This window comes from Aquarana catesbeiana, linkage group LG09, assembly GCF_042186555.1.
Source record: "Aquarana catesbeiana isolate 2022-GZ linkage group LG09, ASM4218655v1, whole genome shotgun sequence".
NCBI lineage: Eukaryota > Metazoa > Chordata > Amphibia > Anura > Ranidae > Aquarana > Aquarana catesbeiana.
Genome location: NC_133332.1, coordinates 107,283,859 through 107,304,785, shown reverse-complemented (window position 1 = coordinate 107,304,785; position 20,927 = coordinate 107,283,859). Strand labels below are relative to the sequence as shown.

Sequence of the window (20,927 nt, the reverse complement as noted above, 5' to 3'; positions counted from 1 at the left end):
TGACATGTCATTATTTGAGAGATACTTTCAATAGGAACACGTCTAAAGGGATGCAGGCCTAGCAGATTTTCTCATTAGCATTGTGCAGCTCTCAAAAAATGACATTTTTGTTGCAAGGAATGCCTGAAATCTGGTTTGTATCTTAGGCAGACTTCTGGGAAAATTAGTGAGCCAATCACACAAGCTGGAAATGTTTCTGGGAAGTGGTCAGTACACACTCTGTACACACTGTACACACTCTGTACACAGAAAACCTTCAGGTAGCCATATTGCAATGTATTCTCAGAAAATTACACTAGCTGCAGGTTGAAAAGGAAAGGTAATTTTTAATAACATTCAATTACAATATGATTAGTGACACGATTATTCCCTAAACTACAAACCTTGCTAAATGGCATAAACTGGGATAAAATATTAGAAACAAAGAATACGGAGGAGAGATGGGTTTGCTTTAAGAGCATATTAAATAAGGGCATTAGCCAATGTATCCCATTGGGTAATAAATTTAAAAGAGCGAACAAACATCCTGGATGGCTTAACTCCAATGTAAAAATGCATATAAAAGCAAAGGAGAAGGCCTTCAAAAAATACAAGGTTGAGGGATCATCCACAGCATTCAGAATTTATAAAGAATGCAATAAGAAATGTAAGGGTGCAATTAGGATGGCTAAGATAGAACATGAAAGACACATAGCGGAGGAGAGCAAAAAAAATCCCAAGAAATTCTTTAAGTATGTAAACAGTAAAAAAGGGAGGACAGACCATATTGGCCCCATAAAGAATGAGGAAGGACATCTGGTTACAAAGGATGGGGAGATGGCGAAGGTATTGAATTTATTCTTCTCCTCAGTCTTCACGAGTGAATCGGGGGGCTCCAGTAACCAAAACTGCAGTGTTTATCCTCATGACACAACACAGGAAGCACCTCCATGGTTAACAGAGGACGGAATTAAAATTAGACTTGAGAAACTTAACATTAATAAATCACCGGGACCAGATGGCTTGCATCCGAGGGTACTTAGGGAACTCAGTCAAGTGATTGCCAGACCGATGTTCCTAATTTTTACAGATAGTCTACTGACTTGAATGGTACCAGCTGATTGGAGAAAAGCCAATGTAGCACCTATATTTAAAAAGGGCCCAAAATACATCCCTGGGAATTACAGACCAGTTAGCCTAACATCGATAGTATGTAAACTCTTGGAGGGGATGATAAGGGACTATATACAGGATTTTAGTAATACGAACGATATCATTAGCAGTAATCAGCATGGATTCATGAAGAATCGTTCTTGCCAAACCAATCTATTAACCTTCTATGAGGAGGTGAGTTGCCATCTAGATAAAGGAAGGCCTGTAGACGTGGTGTATCTGGATTTTGCAAAAGCATTTGACACAGTTCCCCATAAACGTTTACTGTACAAAATAAGGTCTGTTGGCATGGACCATAGGGTGAGTACATGGATTGAAAACTGGCTACAAGGGCGAGTTCAGAGGGTGGTGATAAATGGGGAGTACTCAGAATGGTCAGGGGTGGGTAGTGGGGTTCCCCAAGGTTCTGTGCTGGGACCAATCCTATTTAATTTGTTCATAAACGATCTGGAGGATGGGATAAACAGTTCAATCTCTGTATTTGCAGACGATACTAAGCTAAGCAGGGCAATAACTTCTCCGCAGGACATGGAAACCTTGCAAAAAGACCTAAACAAATTAATGGGGTGGGCGACTACATGGCAAATGAGGTTCAATGTAGAAAAATGTAAAATAATGCATTTGGGTGGCAAAAATATGAATGCAATCTATACACTGGGGGGAGAACCTCTGGGGGAATCTAGGATGGAAAAGGACCTGGGGGTCCTAGTAGATGATAGGCTCAGCAATGGCAGGCAATGCCAAGCTGCTGCTAACAAAGCAAACAGAATATTGGCATGCATTAAAAGGGGGATCAACTCCAGAGATAAAACGATAATTCTCCCGCTCTACAAGACTCTGGTCCGGCCGCACCTAGAGTATGCGGTCCAGTTCTGGGCACCAGTCCTCAGGAAGGATGTACTGGAAATGGAGCGAGTACAAAGAAGGGCAACAAAGCTAATAAAGGGTCTGGAGGATATTAGTTATGAGGAAAGGTTGCGAGCACTGAACTTATTCTCTCTGGAGAAGAGACGCTTGAGAGGGGATATGATTTCAATTTACAAATACCGGACTGGTGACCCCTCAATAGGGATAAAACTTTTTCACAGAAGAGAGTTTACCAAGACTCGTGGCCACTCATTAAAATTAGAAGAAAAGAGGTTTAATCTTAAACTACGTAGAGGGTTCTTTACTGTAAGAGCGGCAAGGATGTGGAATTCCCTTCCACAGGCGGTGGTCTCAGCGGGGAGCATTGATAGCTTCAAGAAACTATTAGATAAGCACCTGAATGACCACAACATACAGGGATATACAATGCAATACTGACACATAATCACACACATAGGTTGGACTTGATGGACTTGTGTCTTTTTTCAACCTCACCTACTATGTAACTATGTAACTATGTAACTATTATATGCGCTATTATTTTTTCTTTATTTGCTATTTTTTTCCCCATGAAAGTGGAGTTACCCTTTAATCTCCTAAAACTTTGAAAGGACATAGACTTTGCTGGCTGGCCATACAGTATAGTATAGCTTAGTATAGTATATGTATATGTCGGAGCTCTTTGTTGATCGCCCATATTTTATAGATTGTGTCAATAGTACTGTAGAAAATGTATAACATTCAAATAACAATGATCAAAGTTGATTCTCGGTTGGTAATTTATCCTTGCGTCATAGGTTTTAGGAGTCTGCTGATAATGTAGTGTGGTGGTGAAGTACATTGGTGCCTGCAGTAGATCCAGAAAAATTTTTTTATGTCCCTTGTTAAGAGCCTACATGATAAGTTGATATAGGTATTGTGTAGAAAAACCCACATGCATTTATCCATATTACAGTCGTAGCACACTACAAGTGTTAGGAGTAGGGTTAGAGAAGCCACCTAGTCATACGTTACCAATTTTAGTCTGTATCCTGACTTTTGTCAATGAATATTAACAGCAACAGGTTTTTGTTTCAGTTAGAGGCATGGTTTACATTTTTAGGTCTAAGCAGCAATTGTCTGTGACAATGACTGATCATTCCTGATAGTTTATTTAGAGGTATCACTTGGTCTTTTCTGATCCCTGCATCTCTACATTTTTTTTCCTATAATTGGCAGTTAATAGAGGGGAAACACACTCAAATTTGAACTTTATCACAATAATGTTTGCTAATTATATTATATGAAAGATATCTAAGCAGGAACCTGTATTAGCTTAATCCAGTGAGCATATCATTTGCATGCCTATTCCAGATGATACATTCTCTATTAAGTTCTTGCATTTACCTGTTAACGCAGTCATCCCATCCAATTGTTTTTATTTAAATGAGACCTGCAACAAAATTTATGGTTACATTAGACTTTTCAAAATCAGGTTATTTTGCCCTCTTTCACTGAGAACCAAAACATTGCTACTTGAACACTTAACACTTCTACCACCTCTCTAAACATTTCCTTGTTGACTTGAATGAGGTAACTAATATTTTCTTAGAATGTCATAGTTCAAACCCTATAACTGCTTGATGGAGGTTCAGTTCACTAAATAATAATAATTAATAATGGCTGGCTATTGGTAGTAGTGTGAATAAACATTGAGCCCAGCAGTGAAGTCTTCCTGCCAGAGTTCCCTAGTCTGTGTTGACTCTGTCCATGACCCTCACTTTCGTGTTTCTCTCCTTAAATGATACTTTCCATAACAGCGAGTATATCTATAGCCAAAAATCTTTTTGTTTTCTATTTGGATGGAGTAGGGAATGGGTAAAACCCATCAGATTTGTTTGTTGCAACCTGTGTCCCATTGAAGAAATCTCTCTTCACTACTTGTCCTGTAGACTTAGCAAAAAGTGAGAAGAAATTTCTTCAAAGTGCAGTGAATCCCTTCTTATGCCGCATACACACGGTCAGACTTTCCCATGTAAAATGTGCGATTAGAGCTTGTTGTCCAAAATTCCAACTGTGTGTAGGATCCATCGGACCGTTTCCATCAGAATTTCCATTGCACAAAATTTGAGATCTGGTTCTCAAATTTACCGACAACAAAATCTGTTTGTGCAAATTCTGGTCGTGTGTACACAATTCTGAGGTAAAAAGTGCCACGCATGCTCGGAATCAAGCAGAAGAGCCGCACTGACACATGAATTTTGTTGTTGGAATGTCCGATCAATGTCTGATTGTGTGTACGGGGCATTAGACAACTTGTCACTATAATGAGTGTCACCATTGAGATTTCCCCTCCATTTCTATTGTGGTGACAACTCAAAATGTTGTGTTTTCACCTCACATTTGATCCTGATGGCAATAGTCATTGGGACAAATGGAAAGAGTAAATAAACTAGACAGCAACAAAAACCTGACCATGGTTCAAAACCCTATTCACAATTAAAAAAAAGATAGAAGGGGGGCAGGAGGCGGAGCCTAGCGGAGCAGACATGCATTGTTAGAGCTCCACACCGCTGAGGAGAGAAGAGAAGGACAAAGCGGAGCCTGCAGGCTCAAAAGGTATCCATTTGAACCTTTTTGCCCCAGGGAACAAACTGTGAAAGTTTGGGCAGGAAATATGGTACTGGGAGGAAACCGTGGCAGAAATAAAAATCACCTCACAAAGAGCTCACAGGCACTCACTGCAGCTGAAGCAGCTCCAGTCACCTCACAAGATACAGCATCAGGGCGCTCTCACAGACAGAAAATGTCACAGCAAGACTCTCCATTTGAGTCAGATACAGAACAAATCCTCTCACAAACTTCTCCACAAGCCTCCTCAGTATCCCCAGTAATATTATTACAATTTGAAAAGATGCTTCATAAGGCTTTAAAACAAACCTCAGACCAAATAACAAACAGCCTAACCAAAGAAATAAGAGAGCTGGGAAACCGCACCGCAGCCTTAGAAATAAAAATGGATGAAATTGAAATTACAACCCAAGAAAATATAACAGAATTGGAACTATTAAAAAAAGAGAATTTAATACTTCAAACTAAGCTCGAAGATTACGAAAATAGAGCCAGACGTTCAAACTTGCGCATAAGGGGAATACATGAAACTGTGACAGACCTGCAATCTACTATTACTGCTCTATTACAAGAACTAAAGCCAGATATCCCTATTGAACGTTTAGAACTGGACAGAGTACACAGAGCCCTCACAGCCAAAAAGAAAGATGGACCCCCACGTGATATAATCACAAAATTTCATTATTACAGAACGAAAGAACAAATACTAATTGCTGCAAGAGAAAAAAAGGAACTTAATTTTCAAGGACACAATTATCAAATTTTTGCTGACTTATCCCAACTTACTATTACTAAAAGACGATCCATGAAACCCCAACTAATGGAACTGCAACGCCACAACATTATGTATCAATGGGGCTTCCCCTTTTCAGTCAGATTTAACTACCAAGGTACAATTTACAGAAGCAGATCAGCAGATGAACTACAACAAACCCTTTTAAAATTAAATCTGACAGAACCCACAAGCAGCAACACTCCCACATGCAGAAGAATGGCATCATCTTCACCTTCAGGCAGCACCCAGAAAATTTCAGAACAAAATGGGAATCATCATTCTCACAAAAGAGGCCGTTATGCCACATCATCCATGGACCAAGAAGATTCAATGGACTGACATCCTAATTCCTGATATCTCTTCATTTATTATACTAAGAGATGGTTCTCTATAAAAAACCTATATTTATAACTGAATGTAACTGCATTCTGATAGTCACACACTGTGTGGGATCATGTTACATTCCAGTTATATTTCTTATTACTTCTGATTCATATAGCCTTAGAATATATAAGTGAAATAAGGAAATTCTTGTTCAGTTATATATTTTCAGGTAATAACAATAGATTTATTACTTTTTAGGACAAATATGTTCAATAATCCAGAAGTAATGAATGCTTTTTCTTTCTTTTCTTAAAACAAATATATTATTACCTAACTAGTTCCTAGAACTATGTTTTTGTTTATTCTAATCTGAAGCAATACAACCTCAATTTTATGAGTTAACATATTGTAATGGAAATTTGTAAGTTCTGTATATAATTGTATTGTATTTTGTATGTATTGCACACTGCCCTCACTGTGCAACAGCACTAATAATGTTTTCAGTAAATGTTTACATTCTTTCGAGTCCTGATTAGAATAAGCCTGCCTATGTATCTCCCCTTGTTACCATAAACGTACAATTGTAATATTAATGTGATACCTACGTAATCATGTGCATAAAAACCTTCAATTGCGTCATAATAAAGCAGAACAGTAATTTGGAATGATGCTGAGCGTATCTTTTGTGTCTGTTCCCTACTGCAGTAGTTATTATTAATTTGGAACCACTAATCAATATGAGGATAGGAGTTGCCTATCATCAATTCAACCGAGTCAGCATGGCGAGCCAGCCAGGAGGGGATTCCAGGTGACCCTGAGTATCCGAAACGAGGAGCTTGAGACGATCCGGGAATTTCTGATAATCAGCCGGCTGAGGTAAGCCTTTTGCTTACATTTGAGTTATCAGACTTCCTTGATCGGTAAGGCATTTTCGGGACAAAGGGTACCTATTTTACTCCCCTTAATCGAACTGTATTGATTGGTGGTTATATGTTATGTTGTCCCTGTCTACTGTCCATCGGAGTGTTATAGATAAGAAAGGGAAGAATAGTGCTGTTCACAGGTATATGTAGTAAATCTGCTAGATAAAGTAGTTTAGAGGCAAGAGGGTATAGGCACACCTAGAGAAGAGAGAAGACTGGCCAGTCATTATGGGCATTGAATTAAGTAAGGGAATGATGGGTAAGAGACCCTCAAAAATGCCCAGCGCAAGAGGAGCGCTACATATGAACCAAAGGTGCGGTTCCGCCTATACTGAGCCCCTAGATTAATGGTTAAAGTGGACAGTGATCCACATTGGGTAACTGGGTTACCAAAGTCCACAGGGACTAAGAATCATGCAGAGTAAACAGCTAGAGAAACAGCTAACTATGTGAGCAGGATGGATCAAGGGTGACATTAACACTAGACAGAAAGGGACATTTTCATGTTAAGTTGTGGGATGAATTTGGGGTCAGGTACTACTAGTAAAGTCAAAACAGAGAAATGAGAATTAAAACAGAATACTTTATATGTTGTCAGAGAGAGAAGATGGGATGAGTACTCTGACTGACCGTCTGATCATAGAAGCTAGATATAAAAGATATCTGAACAAAATAAAGAAAGTAGAATTTAGACAGGAAAATATTAATGAGAGTTAAAAGAAAGTGAGAGAATGATATGCATGTGTTGTGCACAAATGGGAAAAATGTAAGCGATTTTAGAGAGATATTGGTGTATGTGTGTGCGAATGCTGGGACCTTTAGTTCTATTGCTTGTGTGTGTCATGTACGCAGATGTGACCCCCTCCTTTGTGCTCTCCTGAAAGAAATGTGGCTGGGATGAGAGGTTAGTGATAAGCTGGAAGGACATCATGCCAATTCCAGTTTTTTAGACAAAACATTTATAACAAAATGTGCCGGGTTAACGAATCTAATGGTAAACAATGTGATCACAATTATTTTGAATCTGTTTTCCAAACATGGTAAAATGAAGGTTACATTTAACCGTGTATTACACAAATTGAATATCCTTTGATAGTTGAAACAGTGCATTTGAAAAAGGGAAATTAAGTAAAATTAAGTAATATTGAGTATTCATTTCTAATATGAGTTTAACAATTATATAGATATATTGAAACTGGTTTAGACAACCTTTGGTTGGAAATGAAATCCAGGTTATTGGGGAAATTTGTAAAAATGGGATTAGTTTAGATTAAGATAACAATTTTGTAATTTTACATTTATACAATAAGCCCTTATTGAGAGAAAAAAAAGATTAAGATGAGGTTGTTATTTTGAATAAAGCTGCCATAATATTTAACAAAGCCAAGATGGATGGGATACATAAGAAGTTCTTCTACAAAAATGATATTGTAAGGTTTTTGATAATAACTTGATGTGCGGTCCATGATGTAAGAGTAATAATAGATAAAATTTAAATATAACAGTCCCATCACATCAAGTCCACACACCCTGTTAGGATAGATGCCACCTGCAGCAAGTTGTTTTTTAGTTTTTGATGCTTTCTGGTCCATCATACAGATTCTTGGTCCTTTTATTTATTTTTATTTTTGAAATCCAAAGCAGAATGTGTGGATTGTGAAATGATGTGCCCCTTTTTCTTGTAAGTACAGTGGTATAAGCAGAAGAATATTTTGGATTTATGGGAATCTCTCCATGACCGCAGGGTATTGTTATCATTTATTATAATATTGCCAGGAAAAAGTTGTCTTTTGAAACATGAAACTGGAGTTCTTACACAAATAGTGTGATAGAAAACAAGACATTGTAATATATTTATGAAAGCTGGACCCAGTAATGAAGGGTTCACCCCGATATATCAGAGCTGTAGCTTTTATGCAAAGGTGCTATTAGACAAAGTTAGATATTGTTTTGGTCAATGGTCCGACATTCTGCGCAGCAAATATACAGATAACTAAATGTTTGTCTAATGAAAGGTTTAAAATATGAGTTTATTTATGTACAAATCTAACAATGAAAAATGTGGACATTTATTCAAAAGAAAGAAAAAACCACATGTGTTAAATTGATGGTGTAGGAATCAGCTGCTGTGAGCCCAGTGCAGGACACACTCCCTGAAGACCCAGATATTACATTTTTTGTAGATTTGAGTATGCAGTTTATCACCCAGAAGGATACTCTGTATTCAAAGTCATTGGATCCTTTTTCCCCAGCTCAAGAAGCAGAGCTCCATGTTTTAGCAAAGCCTGTGAGCTATAAAAAGAGTGTATATTTATATAGATAGTCGAGATATAGAGAGCTTTTGGTTCCATTTGAAGGGCCAGAAGTTTGTTTTTACTTCGGCAGGTAAACCAATCAAGCATGCTAAGTTAATTTGATTGGCTGTTTTCAGCCTTCCAGGTTCTTGCTGAGGTAGCCATATTAACTTTCACACATGGAAGCAGACCAGGTGACTAAGGATGCTGCATTTACAGCCCCGGACACTTGATGGGTCTGTGCAACTCACAGATTCCAACCTAGTTCTGGCCCAGTATAGCTGGGATTAATAATTCAACTTTAAGGACCCCAGAACGAGAAGAACAAGTGGTCCACAGGGGGCAACTTCTTATGAAACAGGACTTTGGAAAAGATGATTATTTATGTCTGCCAGCCACTCTTTTCCCTTCAGCTTGACACATGGACCGTGTCATGAGTCACAAGCAGTTATGGCTGCCTTAGTAAATGAGCGTGGGATAGAGCCAGGGTTCTCCACAGTTGTTTTTATAACATACCACTTCTTGTTTTACCTGTTACCAAAGGTGTTACCAAAAGCTGAACATCCCTCCCAGAGATTACATAAAAGATATATCCAGATGCCCAAGTCAGGATCTTACGAGTATGCATTTTGTCTGTATGGACATGTTTTTTGGATGTCCAGTGGCAAATGCTACTGCAAAGGCCATAGTAAAAAGTGTTATCAGAAGTAGTTTGTAAGTACAGAGTGCCAGAAAGTACAGAGAGTAACAGAGGAAATAATTTTTTATAGGAGAGTCCTTACTAGAAGTTTTGAGGTTTTATTTTTACACCCCTTACTGTCTACAATGTAGCGGACAAAGTAGAGTAAGAAACTAGAAAACTTTTGCCTGAATGTTTTCTTATATTTTATGAAGCCCCTAAGGGGGATGTTGGACTCTCTCCCTATGGGATTTGGGTTGGGAGTGTGTTACTCACTTGCTTATATTTTGTCTCAGCAGCTGAAGTCCTCCATTCGGATCTCACAGAGAAAGTTGCTGATCTTTTAAGGTTTTTGACAAACTTATTTATGTGTTTTCTCCCCAATTCCAGATCCTAAAAGTTTGGAAGGATCTAAAACTAAAGCCAGGTGACTTGTGGATTGTTAAGAGACATTTATATATAAGGAAAAGTTTGGAGACTCAATACAGCATCTATTTCATGTACAGTTTTTGCAAAACGTGAAGAAAAAGTCACCTGGATCCACACCAGACACTGCAAAAATGACTTAATTAAAGAAATCTCTGTGTTTGATTTGTTTCCCTCTTGTGATCACAGTCTAGGGTACTTTTTTATTCAATTACTTTAATTGTAAGGGATATATATATATATTTGAAAAGTAGTTCAGCCAAGTTGAAGTCATATTTGTCTTTTGTGCGTCTTCCATTTCATGTAGAATTGTCTGTGTTTACATATGCTGATAAGTCAGCATGTCCACAATTCAGCTAGAAGGCCATTCTGGCCACAGGAGTGTACAGCCAGTACTCTGTAAATATGTCTTATCAATCATTTGTTTTTCACAATGAAAAGTCATTTTGTAATGAAAAAGTTGCTCAGCTATTATTTTCTCCACAATGGAGTTTTTTTGCCTCTTTGGCCAGGACTACCTCTACCTAAGCGTGTGGAGGTTCCAGGTTAAAGGTGATAGCAGGTATGGTTAGTGATCAAAATATTGATCAAAAGAGGGGAGACTGTAATGGAAATTTGTAAGTTCTGTATATAATTGTATTGTATTTTGTATGTATTGCACACTGCCCTCACTGTGCAACAGCACTAATAATGTTTTCAGTAAATGTTTACATTCTTTTGAGTCCTGATTAGAATAAGCCTGCCTATGTATCTCCCCTTGTTACCATAAACGTACAATTGTAATATTAATGTGATACCTACGTAATCATGTGCATAAAAACCTTCAATTGCGTCATAATAAAGCAGAACAGTAATTTGGAAAGATGCTGAGCGTATCTTTTGTGTCTGTTCCCTACTGCAGTAGTTATTATTAATTTGGAACCACTAATCAATATGAGGATAGGAGTTGCCTATCATCAATTCAACCGAGTCAATATCTAAACAGTTACATATGAATAAAATATGTAATTGTTTACTCTAAAAGGGTTAAAATCCCAAAATAATTCAAACCATCTTCATCAATACCAAAGTTATTAACAGTACCTTTCTAACTGAATTATTTAGCCTAACCATAAAACCAACCAAACTAACCATATACAACCACCCTGGAATAAATAATTTCAACAAAAACTATATTCTGCACTCCAATTAATGAATCATCGTTTTGATGTCTTTTGACATAGCACTTCTCTCCTGTAAGCGGAAGATCCGTGTACCCCCATTAGCCCTCCTCATTCTCCCAACCATATTATGTGGGAGTGTGACGAAGGCACTTATTCCCCTGAGAGAGATATTTATTCTCTTTCACGGGTAAATTGTGATTACTTGCAAAAAATAATTTATACAATGTATCATCTAATCTCATATGTTTTTTGTTTACTCTTTACTCCAGAATTCACTGGTTTCTTTTCTATCTATTCATCTCTTCAGTCTACACAGGTTGATCTGCGCAGTCAGCTCTGCATAACAAAAAGTAAGTCAAAACTATTTGATCTATTGCCATGGCACCACTGAATATACTTTCCCTGAATGTTCAGGGAATAAATGTCCCTCAAAAAAGGACCAAAGCCTTCCGTACTTTCCATAACAAGAAGGCTCACATAGTATGCCTCCAAGAAACACACTTCACCAAAGATTCTACTCCAAAATATATTTCTCCTTTTTATCAACAAATTTACACGGCTTCTGCCTGTACCAAGCAAAGGGGAACTCTAATTGCATTTCACCGATCCACAGCATTCACCTTATCATCAGAAATTAAAGACCCAGAAGGTAGATACCTGATACTCATGGGTTATATAATGGATACAGCAATCACGGTGATTTCCTACTACGCTCCTAACAAACAACCTACACCATTCCTCTCACATATATTACAAGTGATTAATACACACAAAATAGGAACAGTGATAATGTGTGGGGATTCGAACCAGGTCCTCCTCCCATTTCTAGATAAATCACCTTTTACACCATCCAAAATAACCTCTAGATTACCTTTTTCTCAACTTCTTTCCAAATACAATCTGGTAGATTCATGGAGAGAAAGTAACCCAATGAAAAAGAAATTCACTTATTTCTCGCACCCTCATCAAACCTTCACCAGAATAGATCATATTTTTCTAACAATAGGAATGATACCAGAAATTATTGCATCAGATATAATTCCGATTCCGTGGTCTGACCATAATGCAGTATACACTACTATAGCCTCAGCCATACCAAAAGCGCATGACCCAACGTGGTACTTACCGGACATAATGCTCAAACACCCACTACATCAGATGGCCATTGAACAAGCTTTAAAGGAATACATATCAATTAATAATACAACAGACATCTCCCCAATAACACTGTGGGAAGCTCATAAGCCTGTCTTGCGTGGTACAATACAAAGACAAATGGCACTATTTAAACGGGAACGCAAAAATCTAGCAAAAAAACTAGAACTCAATTTTAATGCAGCCTACATATCATTTCAAGATAATCCATCTCAGAGTACAAAATCTCATCTGGAAAAATCTAGATTGGAATACGATCTATTTCTCACTGAGTCAGTTGATAAATCCCTCAAACGCTCCAAACACAATTTCTACATGAATACAAACAAACCAGGTACATATTTGGCTCGGGCATTAAATTCAACTAACAAATCTTTCAAACCAATACGTTTGAAATTATCAAAAAATGTTTACACTTGTAATCCAGTTAAAATAGTCCATAAATTTCACTCACATCTCGCAACTTTATACAAGACAAACAATGAATTTAATCCTACAGAGGCTGAATCCTTCTTCTCAAAAATAACCTTACCTGAGTTATCTCAGAATCAAAAAAGCAGTTTGGATGAGCCTATAACTATAGATGAAGTTGCTAACGCCATAAAAGACCTAAAACTTAACAAAAGACCAGGCCCAGACGGCTACTCGGCTTTATACTATAAAACATTCTCAGAAATACTCTCTCCCATTCTCACTGAAACTTTTAACAAACTTCTAGATGGACATTCTTTTCGGCAAGAAACACTAATGGCAATTGTTTGTATGATCCCAAAACCCCTTTTTGATGATACTTCCTGTGTGAATTATCGGCCTATCTCTCTGTTAAACCTCGATATTAAATTATTAGCAAAAATAATAGCAAAACGCCTCAATAGCATTATAGGAAAATGAATACATAGAGATCAAGTAGGCTTCATGCCAAATAGACAGGCAGGCGATAATATACGCAGGGCAGTGTTATTGGCACATATTGCTAAAAAACGGAAGATCCCTTTATGTTTTCTATCTCTCGATATTAAGAGGGCATTTGACACAGTATCCTGGCAATATATGCAATATTCATTACAAAAATGGGGTTTTGGACCCCACTTTTTAACATGGATCAAAGCATTATATAATAAACCCAAAGCCTATATAAAATATGCTGGATACAAATCTAAAGCCTTTAATATCGAAAGAGGTACCCGACAGGGTTGCCCATTATCTCCCTTATTATTTGCCCTTATACTCGAACCCATGGCCCAATACATCAGAACAAACCAAACTATAACTGGCATTGAAGTAGGAGGTATTACACACAAATTATGTATATTTGCAGACGATATATTACTTTTTCTATCATCACCACAGGTCTCTGGTCCTAACTTAATACCAGCTCTTGATGGATTTGCAGCCCTATCCGGCCTTATGATTAATCCTAAGAAATGCCTAGTGCTTAATATTTCACTCACAAACATGGAATTGATCCCGGCTAGGGCTGCACTCCCATTCACATGGGCAGAAAAATCAATCCAATATCTTGGAATTTATTTAACAGCATCTCATTCTGACTTATTCTCAACCAATTATCCTCCTGTATTAAGACAGATCACAAATCTAATAAAACAATGGTCGCAACTTCCTTTATCCTGGATGGGGAAGATTAATGCAATCAAAATGACTATTCTACCCAAATTGCTTTATCTATTCAGAGTCCTCCCTATTCCAATTCCTTCCTATTTTTTGAAAATAGTACAAAAAAGAGCAACTTCGTTTATATGGGGCTCTTCTAAACCACGTATACCTATACACACACTACATCTTCCCAAAAATAAAGGAGGCCTGGGATACCCTAATTTTACTAACTACTACAGAGCAGAACATTTGGCCAGTCTGTCCAAATACCATGCAAAACAGGAAATCCCATTATGGGTATTTATAGAGGCTTCAGAAAATGACCCTCTATTAATATCAAATTTATTATGGCTTGATCCTAAAGACCGCTTTAAAATTCATAATCCCATAACTAAACACTTCTTATCTCTCTGGGATAAACTAAAAACCAAATATCAGTTACAATCTCCACACAATCCTCTCCTTTCTTTTATCAGAAATCCGGCCTTTTATCCGGCATGGATCTACCCAAATTCTTTTAAAGCTTGGACAACATCAGGCATTCAGACACTAAATGACTTCATAGCATCTAAATCATTCCTTTCATTCCCATCACTTAGAGAAAAATATGATCTACCAAACTCTGAGATATTTAGATATCTCCAAATCAAAAATTTCTATACACCATTCCTAAAGGGGGATACACCATTATCCCAATTATCCATTTTTGAATCAATCTGTACAAAAGATCCATTTGCTAAAGGTACAATTTCATCACTTTATAATCAATTATATGGAGTAGCAAATCTTAATAGACCCTCTTACGTTCAGAGGTGGGAGGAGGACCTGGGATGAACTTTAGAAGACACGGACTGGTCTAACATATGGCTCACATCTAAGTCATCTTCACCCAACATCTTAGCACTGGAAACAAATTATAAAGTCCTAACTCGCTGGTACCTTGTACCCGCTAGAGTGGCAAAATATTCACCTAATACCTCAGCTCTTTGTTTTCGAGGATGCCCAGAAATAGGCACATATTTACACATATGGTGGACGTGCCCAGTAATCCAAACCTTCTGGAAGGAAGTCTTTGTGATTGCATCTAAAATATTTAAAAAAATAATACAACCAGATCCATATTTAACTTTACTTAATCTAAAACCGGAATGGTTAACACTCTCTCAATTCAAACTTATGATCCAACTAATAACGGCTGCAAAACAAACAGTGGCCAAGGCATGGAAATCTCCTCTATTGTTACTAGCAGAAACAATTCACATAATGAATAATACAATGTCCCATGCTAAGATGGTAGCCATCGATCAAAATCAAATTCCAAAATTTGAAAAACTTTGGCATCCTTGGATAAAACAACAGTTCCTGTCAAACTTCAATGACTCTGTCCTGTTGCCATGGTAACAGATTAAATGACTTACAGAGACACCCATTCTAAGGCTTCAAAGAGAACTAAAAAGAATAATAAACTGACGAGCGGGACAACCTTGTGGACCATACCTCTACCTTTCAACCCTTTTTCTTCTTTCTCTTTCCTTTTCTCCACCTTACGATTAAAGCTTATTATCAGAATTTATTTGACCTATATACACTCTACTTGTAAACAATATGTATAGTAGGTATAAATCATTTAAATACCTACAAAAGTAACTAAGGAAATGATATATATCTTTAATTTAGGTTTACATGAACCCAATGTTTAATATTTGAAATTTCATGATATTTACCTATATAAACCCTACTGTAAAACAATGAGCTTACTATATAGATCCTTGTAAACTTACTTTATGTATCTTTATAACATTGTATACTCAATAAACTTCTTTTGACAAGGAAAAAAAAGATAGAAAAAAAAACATATTTAGCTGCACTTAAATCACATCTTGAAATGGCTGTGGCAGTAGGTTGAATCTGGGATTTCAGTACATAATCTTACCATTATCCCCAAGAGAAATAAAAAAAATGGGGTGTTCATTCAGTAGCATCTACCTAAAACTGCAATATCTTCTAACCATTGAAAATTAATTTGCTAAATGAGTTAGAAAACAGACACATTTTGCTTCCAGTATATTTATTTAAAATATTATGTTGTTGTTTGAAGGAACATGTGGAACCTAAACTCCAGAACTGGATCTAATGTCCTCAGAAGTTTACGTTTTCAATACATATCTGGAATTATGATATACCTCATAGTAAATGCAAAATTGGCAACACCATCAGTAATAGATGGTAAGTATTACATTAATGTATTTTTGTAAACCTTCCTTCCACCCTTCACTCCTTTTCTCTCTTTGTCCCTCCTTCCTAAAGCGAACCTAAAGGTAAATGTTAATTTATGTAAAGCCCTTAATGTTCTGTTTAGTTTTGGATATAAGTATATAAGTGTTAAAACTCTTATCAGGTTTAAATTTATGTTTGCATCACCACTGCAGAATTCCTGAAGACCACTGTGTCCAGTACAGAAAGTGATGTAAAATACTACCACCATAACAGAGGGTGAGAGGAAATCTTTCAGTGAGGATACCTGTTCTAGTGACAATTTTCTAAAAGTGAATTTCCCATCACTTTGGAGAGATTTGCACTTACAGTGCCTTGCAAAAGTATTCACACCCCTTGGATTTTTACCTATTTTGTTACATTACAGCCTTTATTTCAATGTTTTTTTTATCTGAATTATATGTAATGGATCAGAACACAATAGTCTAAGTAGGTGAAGTAAAATTAGAAAAATATATACATAAAGCTATTTTTCAGAAAAAAAAAAAAGATAATTGGCATGCGCGTATGTATTCACCCCCTTTGTTATCAAGCCCATAAAAAGCTCTGGCGGAACCAATTACCTTCAGAAGTCACATAATTAGTGAAATGATGTCCACCTGTGCAATCTAAGTGTCACATGATCTGTCATTACATATACACACCTTTTTGAAAGGCCCCAGAGGCTGCAACACCTAAGCAAGAGGCACCATTAACCAAACACTGCCATGAAGACCAAGGAACTCTCCAAACGAGTAAGCGACAATGTTGTTGAGAAGTACAAGTCAGGGTCAGGTTATAAAAAATATCCAGATCTTTGATGATCCCTAGGAGCACCATCAAATCTATCATAACCAAATGGAAAGAACATGGCACAACAGCAAACCTGCCAAGAGACAGCTGCATACCAAAATTCACAGACCGGGCAAGGAGGGCATTAATCAGAGAGGCAGCACAGAGACCTAAGGTAACCCTGGAGGGGCTGCAGAGTTCCACAGCAGAGACTGGAGTATCTGTACGTAGGACGACAATAAGCCGTACGCTCCATAAATTTGGGCTTTATGGCAGAGTGGCTAGAAGAAAGCCATTACTTTCAGCAAAAAAACAAAATGTCACATTTTGAGTTTGCAAAAAAGCATGTGGGAGATGCCCAGAATGTATGGAGGAAGGTGCTCTGGCCTGATGAGACTAAAATTTTACTTTTTGGCCATCAAACAAAACGCTATGTCTGGCGGCAAACCCAAGGCATCACATCACCCAAAAAACACCATGCCCACAGTGAAACATGGTGGTGGCAGCATCATGCTGTGGGGATGTTTTTCAGCAGTCGGGACTAGGAAACTGGTCAGGGTTGAGGGAAAGATGGATGGTGCTAAATACAGGGATATTCTTGAGCAAAACCTGTACCACTCTGTGTGTGATTTGAGGTTAGGACAGAGGTTCGCCTTCCAGCAGGACAATGACCCCAAACACACTGCTAAAGCAACACTTGAGTGGTTTAAAGGGAAACATGTAAATGTGCTGGAATGGCCTAGTCAAAGCCCAGACCTCAATCCAATAGAAAATCTGTGGTCAGACTTAAAGATTGTTGTTCACAAGCGCAAACCACCCAACTTGAAGGAGTTTTGCAAGGAGGAATGGGCAAAAATCCCAGTGGTAAGATGTGGCAAGCACATAGAGACTTTTTTTCTGTTATTTCGTCATATTTGTTGTCTGCTTCACAATAAAAAAAAAAATCTTCAAAGTTGTGGGCATGTTCTGTAAATTAAATGATGCAAATCCTCAAAAAAATCCATGGTAATTCCAGGTTGTGAGGCAACAAAACATGAAAAATGCCAAGGTGGGTGAATACTTTACAAGGCACTGTACTTCCTGTTTTGTCTCTCAGAATGATTGCTCTTTTATTCCATAAATATCAATTGCAGACTTTACAGCATCTTTTGTAGTGTGAAGTTACATCTCATTACATCTAAATGGCTAATTTTGGGATCTTCTCTGCCCATTTCTCAAGCCATAGCCTAGTTTTCTCTAGAAAAGATGCTCCAAACCTTCTATTGTCCTTTATTTATCCATCCCAGCTAGACTGTTAAACTTTAGAAACATGTTTTTAAGTATGATCCAATAAATTTGAAACAAGAGGCCAGTTGAGATTTTTTTCCCAAATTAAAATTAGCCGCGTTTTCTCATAGGCTTTTGTGTACCACACATGAGCTCAAAGTTTGGAATTGTTGATAGATATTTTTTTTCCTACGAAATTGCCTCTGCAACTATGCAAATAGAATATACATATTTTAACAGCAGTTAAAGATATAAATATCAATGACCCGTTGTGAAATGCTTTGTATTTGTTTGAAGTGGAAGTGAAGGCAAATTTTCATTTTCTCAGTTGTAGCTATCCATATTTCTAATTTGTGTGCCTCACCTTTTACATTTTTATATTCCTAACACAATGTTAATATAATAGGCAGTAAAACATAGCCCCTGATCTGGATAGTGGTTCCAAAGTGTGGTGGTGGTACCAAAATACATGTCTGTGTCTTGAACACTCCCGCTGCCCCAACAGTTTAATGTATTCACCGGAGCTAAAAATTGTATATCAATATCATTGCAAGGTTTATCAGCATGATCATATAGGTTTTAAAACAAGGAATACAGTATATATTTGTTTAATCTTCCATAAAATCATGCAAATAATGAATCATGATTACATGGTTTCCTAAAGTGTACGATTCTTTGAATATCAGACAGATTTGCACAGAAATTTTAAGTGCAATCAAAATGTACTGGATTGGTGATTCTCTCTTGATTTGATTATTGGTATTTAAAAAGTAGCTCTGCCACATACAAAAACATTATTTAAAAAATATGTACATTGAAAAAAACTTAGAAATACTTACCTTTCCCCCCATCCACACCGCCAAACACTAGGATGTTGAGAAATCCTTGGCCAAAACTTCTCTTTTGGGATTGTCAATTTTCTTGGGTCCCTGCAGTCCTCAATGTTCCTCATGCTTACTTTCATGTCACTACTGTATCCTGAAACGTGTGTACGTAAGCCAGAAGAAGCACTGAGAAATTCTAGGAACTCTTTTAAAGGACTTTTTTGGTAAGCAACAGAGTCCTTTTAAAGTTATACAAAGGACAATGATGATTATAACGAATACTTAGCATCTAATTTATAAAAAATAATGGATTTTACAAATTGTGCCTACTGTGACTGCTCTTTTAGTTGACCCGCCTTCGAATGTTAAAATTGAAGATCTTGGATATTTGGGACCGATGGATGTAACCTGGGAGCCTCCAGTTTCACTAAATGATAGTCAGTGCACAGCACGATATGAATTACAACATTATGATACTAATGAACAGCGTTGGAAAGTAAGATTTATTTTATAAAACAGTGTTTTAAGATGTATAATCTTTTAAACCGATGGCTGCAGCCAAAATTGAGTTATAGGATCTGCACAGATCCTGATCCTATAGTGGCATAATTAAATCACTACTAAAGCATATAGCTTGCAGCAATCAAAAAGCAATACAAATGGATTGTGCATAGCATTTGCTGAAAAATTCAGCATTGTTAAGTTAATTAAATGCTTTGAAAATGTATTTGCTTGCTTTAACATTTGATAGAACTTTGATGCCATGTGCTACAGGACATCCGCTTGTAGCAGGCTTGTTTGCTACTTTTGAATGTGTACTGAATTAAGAATATTAAGGATTTTAAACAGCTTCAGCACCTTTGCATGTTTGTTACAACCTCCATGCCTTGCAAAGTGTACTAATTGCAAAAGCAGCATCTTACTGAAAAACCCATCTTAATATGAGTTAGAGTTTTACATGTTATATGTTAATTACATTGTCAGCCAACTAAAAACTGATATTTTAGCTTTGGATAGATGCTGGAGAGGTAAATTAACTGACATTTTTGTATGTCTTGGAGATAATGTAAAATTTCTGTGTTTGTATTTCTGGGTGTGTTTATGTGCTGTGGTGATAATGATGGGTCCTACTAAGTGATGTACCTAACACATCTGGCACTGGGATGGGGGGGGGAATAACTGCACACTGAAGGTGGGAGCAGAATTGCGCATGGGGGGAGGGGAGACTAAGCTTATAATATCAAGCAACACTTTGTGCAAATTGTCTAGGAGGGATGCCTTGAAGGGGATCAAAAAAAAAAAAAAGAGTGTGGCTGGCCGATAAAGTGGGTGTCACTTCATGGTGTATTGCTTGTAGTGTAGGAGTAAATAAAACCCATCATTTGTGTTAGTGACAGTAATAGTAGCCCCCAGCACTGGTGGAAGTAGCTGCAATAATTCCCCCTTCATTGATGGTCAGTGGTAGTAATGTTAAACCTCCCAATATTGTTGGTCAATGGCAGACTATAATAATAACCCCTCATAGTATTAGTGGTTGGGGCATGTTGTAATAATACCCCCTAGCAACAAACAACTGTGGCTTCGTCCATCAGGCTCTACTTATAACTAAATATCATGTTACATCAATCCCAGGGCCTTATAATGTATTATTAAAAGTTAATTGTAATTCAGTAGAAAATATAGTTATCATTTTGCCCCATGTCCCTTGACCTAGAGGTAAACTCAGCCTGCAGAAATCTTCAGCATCTTCTACAGTAGAAGCTTATAAAATTCTATTGCAGAAGTGATGTGCTTTATATGAGAAGTAAGA

General features: G+C 37.2%; 1 protein-coding gene across 4 annotated transcripts in view; it reads left to right on the top strand.

The window, feature by feature from the left end:
- Positions 1-20,927, top strand: part of IL13RA2 (interleukin 13 receptor subunit alpha 2) — a 108,889-nt gene that overhangs the window by 53,338 nt on the left and 34,624 nt on the right. Inside the window, exons 2-4 of one of the 4 annotated variants that reach the window (XM_073599124.1) lie at positions 10,015-10,245; positions 16,081-16,208; positions 19,465-19,613. In XM_073599124.1, the coding sequence (XP_073455225.1) occupies positions 16,085-16,208; positions 19,465-19,613 (273 nt within the window). In that variant the 5' untranslated portion in view covers positions 10,015-10,245; positions 16,081-16,084. Of the gene's footprint in view, positions 1-10,014; positions 10,246-11,482; positions 11,564-16,080; positions 16,209-19,464; positions 19,614-20,927 lie in introns of all 4 variants that reach the window. The other 3 variants (XM_073599123.1, XM_073599125.1, XM_073599122.1) reach the window with 3 other exon arrangements.